The sequence below is a fragment of the Ictalurus furcatus genome, chromosome 5, assembly GCF_023375685.1.
Source record: "Ictalurus furcatus strain D&B chromosome 5, Billie_1.0, whole genome shotgun sequence".
NCBI lineage: Eukaryota > Metazoa > Chordata > Actinopteri > Siluriformes > Ictaluridae > Ictalurus > Ictalurus furcatus.
Window position 1 is genome coordinate 33098777 of NC_071259.1, and position 5000 is coordinate 33103776.

Sequence of the window (5000 nt, forward strand, 5' to 3'; positions counted from 1 at the left end):
TCTCTCTGTTTCTGTCTCTGTTTCTGTCTCTCTCTCTGTTTCTGTCTCTCTCTGTTTCTGTCTCTGTCTCTCTGTTTCTGTCTCTCTCTCTGTTTCTGTCTCTCTCTGTTTCTGTCTCTCTCTCTGTTTCTGTCTCTCTCTCTGTTTCTGTCTCTCTCTGTTTCTGTCTCTCTCTCTGTTTCTGTCTCTCTCTCTGTTTCTGTCTCTCTCTCTGTTTCTGTCTCTCTCTGTTTCTGTCTCTCTCTCTGTTTCTGTCTCTCTCTGTTTCTGTCTCTCTCTCTGTTTCTGTCTCTCTCTGTTTCTGTCTCTCTCTCTGTTTCTGTCTCTCTCTGTTTCTGTCTCTCTCTCTGTTTCTGTCTCTCTCTCTGTTTCTGTCTCTCTCTCTGTTTCTGTCTCCCTCTGTTTCTGTCTCTCTCTGTTTCTGTCTCTCTTTGTTTCTGTGTCTCTCTCTCTGTTTCTGTCTCTCTCTGTTTCTGTCTCTCTCTGTTTCTGTCTCTCTCTCTGTTTCTGTCTCTCTCTGTTTCTGTCTCTCTGTCTGTGCGCTGAAATGGGTTTAAAAATAACAGTGGAGATGGAGCACAATGCCATTTGCATCTGTGTGTGTTTTCATTTCTCTCTCAGCCACGTGTGTGTTTTTCCATCATCTCTCTCTTCAAACCTTGTTACAGGACGGTGAACATGAATCACAAGATCTAATTCGGCACACGCTCAGAGACACAGACACACACACACACACACACGGAGACAGAAAAATAGAAATGCAGGGAGACGAAAAGAATCAAAAGGTAAAAAGGAAAAAGGAAAAAAAATCAATAGAGCGCCGAACCAATGCGGTCCGCGGATTCGCATAAAAATAACACAGTTACATAAGAACAAATCCATCTCTCTCTCCCTCTCGCTCTCTGTTTTTAAATTCCTGGCCTAATATGTAGCTCCGCCTTTCTGGAGGAGGGTCTTAATATGATTGACATGATCAATTATTGAGTGTGAGCTCAGTGGGGAATTTCCCCTTTCGCTCCCCAGGTGGGAAAAAGGAACAGCTGCTTACCCTTCACCCCCCCCCCCCCACTCACAATCACACACACACACACGAGCGGTGCTCCGTTCTGTTTTCGTACCTGCTGCCTGTGTCGGAGAACGGCGATGTTCTCGGATTGGTTGTCGTGTTCCCAATGAGACCGGCTGCATCCGGGAAGTTTGAGAGCTGCCTGGGAAACCTACCCAGCATTCGGATGAGGACTCTACAGGCACCTGTCCGTAGTGCATGTTCAGTGTATGTGTCAGTAATTCCAGAAGCCTTTCTGTTGGTTAAATAATCTTTGTGGTTCTCGAATCCTCCCTGCAGGTGACAGAACCCTCAGTGTGGCGTTACAGTCCTCCGCGTGGCTCTAGAATCCATAGAGCGGTTCTAGAGTTGTAGAAGTTGTAGTAGCTGTAACTCCATAGAATTGTCACTGCAGTTCTAGGATCCTCCATGGCTCTAGAATCATAATTGCGGTTCTAGAATGCCTGTTGTGGCTCTACAGTCATCCGTGTCACCCTAGAACACTTAGCGTGATCTCCTGATCCCGAGTGCGTGCGGTTCGAGCTTCCGTAGTCTGGCCCTAACAGTGTTTCCATGCAGCTGTGTGTTTTTGTGTTTATGTTTATGTATGTATTGAGTGTTTGTGTGAGAAATCGATCATGATTGAACTGGAATGGAACCCAGTAACCCAAACACACACACACACACACACACACACACACACACACACACACACACCTGAATCACGCAGTAAAGTGAATGTGAGGTGTAGAACCCGGAGTGTATTACTGCATCTAACTGGCTGGTGTTCCTTTGATGATGTCATCATGTGAAGAATATTCAACAGCAGCTGATTAACACACACACACACACACACACACACACACACACTTCCTTTTATCTTTTTGCAGATTCTATTTTAAGGCCAGTGTGATGTCATTACGTTAATAATGGAGGGGAGGTGAGAGCCTGTTGCCACGGATACCACTCTGACTGTCTCTCTCTCTGAGATGTTAAAGACAATCCTAGAAACCTCCCTGTTATCATCTGTCTCACTGTTAATCTGTCTCACTGTTTATCTGTCTCACTGTTAATCTGTCTCACTGTTTATCTGTCTCACTGTTTATCTCACTGTCTATCTGTCTCACTGTTAATCTGTCTCACTGTTTATCTGTCTCACTGTTAATCTGTCTCACTGTTTATCTCACTGTTAATCTGTCTCACTGTTTATCTGTCTCACTGTTAATCTGTCTCACTGTTTATCTCACTGTCAATCTGTCTCACTGTTAATCTGTCTCACTGTTAATCTGTCTCACTGTTTATCTCACTGTCTATCTGTCTCACTGTTAATCTGTCTCACTGTTTATCTGTCTCACTGTTAATCTGTCTCACTGTTTATCTGTCTCACTGTTAATCTGTCTCACTGTTAATCTGTCTCACTGTTTATCTCACTGTCTATCTGTCTCACTGTTAATCTGTCTCACTGTTTATCTGTCTCACTGTTAATCTGTCTCACTGTTTATCTGTCTCACTGTTAATCTGTCTCACTGTCAATCTATCTCACTGTTTATCTGTCTCACTGTTTATCTGTCTCACTGTTAATCTGTCTCTCTGTTTATCTGTCTCACTGTTTATCTCACTGTCAATCTGTCTCACTGTCTATCTGTCTCACTGTTAATCTGTCTCACTGTTTATCTCACTATCTGTCTCACTGTTAATCTGTCTCATTGTTAATCTGTCTCACTGTTTATCTCACTGTCAATCTGTCTCACTGTTAATCTGTCTCACTGTTTATCTGTCTCACTGTTAATCTGTCTCACTGTTTATCTGTCTCACTGTTAATCTGTCTCACTGTCAATCTGTCTCACTGTCAATCTATCTCACTGTTTATCTGTCTCACTGTTTATCTGTCTCACTGTTAATCTGTCTCTCTGTTTATCTGTCTCACTGTTTATCTCACTGTCAGTCTGTCTCACTGTCTATCTGTCTCACTGTTAATCTGTCTCACTGTTTATCTGTCTCACTGTTAATCTGTCTCACTGTTTATCTGTCTCACTGTTAATCTATCTCACTGTTTATCTGTCTCACTGTTAATCTGTCTCACTGTTTATCTGTCTCACTGTTAATCTGTCTCACTGTTTATCTGTCTCACTGTTTATCTCACTGTCTATCTGTCTCACTGTTTATCTGTCTCACTGTTAATCTGTCTCTCTGTTTATCTGTCTCACTGTCAATCTATCTCACTGTTTATCTCACTGTCAATCTGTCTCACTGTCTATCTGTCTCACTGTTAATCTGTCTCACTGTTTATCTGTCTCACTGTTAATCTGTCTCACTGTTTATCTGTCTCACTGTTAATCTATCTCACTGTTTATCTGTCTCATTGTTAATCTCTCTCACTGTTTATCTGTCTCACTGTTAATCTCTCTCACTGTTTATCTGTCTCACTGTTAATCTGTCTCACTGTTTATCTGTCTCACTGTTAATCTGTCTCTCTGTTTATCTGTCTCACTGTTTATCTCACTGTCAGTCTGTCTCACTGTCTATCTGTCTCACTGTTAATCTGTCTCACTGTTTATCTGTCTCACTGTTAATCTGTCTCACTGTTTATCTGTCTCACTGTTAATCTATCTCACTGTTTATCTGTCTCATTGTTAATCTCTCTCACTGTTTATCTGTCTCACTGTTAATCTGTCTCACTGTTTATCTGTCTCACTGTTAATCTGTCTCACTGTTTATCTGTCTCACTGTTAATCTGTCTCACTGTTTATCTGTCTCACTGTTTATCTCACTGTCTATCTGTCTCACTGTTTATCTGTCTCACTGTTAATCTGTCTCTCTGTTTATCTGTCTCACTGTCAATCTATCTCACTGTTTATCTCACTGTCAATCTGTCTCACTGTCTATCTGTCTCACTGTTAATCTGTCTCACTGTTTATCTGTCTCACTGTTAATCTGTCTCACTGTTTATCTGTCTCACTGTTAATCTATCTCACTGTTTATCTGTCTCATTGTTAATCTCTCTCACTGTTTATCTGTCTCACTGTTAATCTGTCTCACTGTTTATCTGTCTCACTGTTAATCTGTCTCACTGTTTATCTGTCTCACTGTTTATCTCACTGTCTATCTGTCTCACTGTTTATCTGTCTCACTGTTAATCTGTCTCTCTGTTTATCTGTCTCACTGTTTATCTCACTGTCAATCGGTCTTACTTTTTATCTGTCTCACTGTTTATCTGTCTCACTGTTAATCTGTCTCACTGTTTATCTGTCTCACTGTTAATCTGTCTCTCTGTTTATCTGTCTCACTGTTTATCTCACTGTTAATCTGTCTCACTGTCAATCTGTCTCACTGTTTATGATGAAGAGCAGGTTTATAGTGGAGAAACAGCGAAGTGCGAGTGATTACCCGTACTCGCGTGCTCCCATGTGACGTTCCGGACATGGCGGCGGTGTAATATAAGGCGTAGGGATGATAATACGGATATATCTCACACTCCTCCTGAGCGTCTGTCCTGGGGACGGTCTGACAGCGTCACAGACACGCGAGTCTCTTATTTTAGCAGCATGAACTTCAGCACACGGCACCTTTAACTTCCTGCCACTTAACCTTTATATCTCTTACGACTAGCACCATCCTTCCGATTTTAAACCCTGAGCCCGGTAACGAAGCAGAAAGATCTAGAACATGGCGGATTTCCCCGTGGGATTCCACGCTTTATTTCTATTGTGCTGTACGTCATTTATTACCGCTAATGAAGTTATAATAACTGAATTCAGGGAGAATTAGGGGCTTTACACCATCACCATCATTTACTTTAATCTGTAGATAGATCTGTGTGTGTGTGTGTGTGTGTGTGTGTGTGTGATGCGTTATATTTCCCTTAACTTCTCTCCCTCACGCCGTTCGAGTACATGATCTTAGCCACCATCATCGCAAACTGCATCGTCTTGGCTCTGGAGCAGCATTTACCTGG

At 42.1% G+C, this 5000-nt stretch overlaps 1 protein-coding gene across 1 annotated transcript in view; it reads left to right on the plus strand.

The window, feature by feature from the left end:
* LOC128608291 (voltage-dependent R-type calcium channel subunit alpha-1E) overlaps positions 1-5000 on the plus strand; it is a 105020-nt gene that overhangs the window by 55171 nt on the left and 44849 nt on the right. Inside the window, 1 exon segment of the mRNA XM_053625927.1 lies at positions 4926-5000. This exon segment is cut by the window's right edge and continues 31 nt beyond it. Within this exon segment, the coding sequence (XP_053481902.1) occupies positions 4926-5000 (75 nt within the window).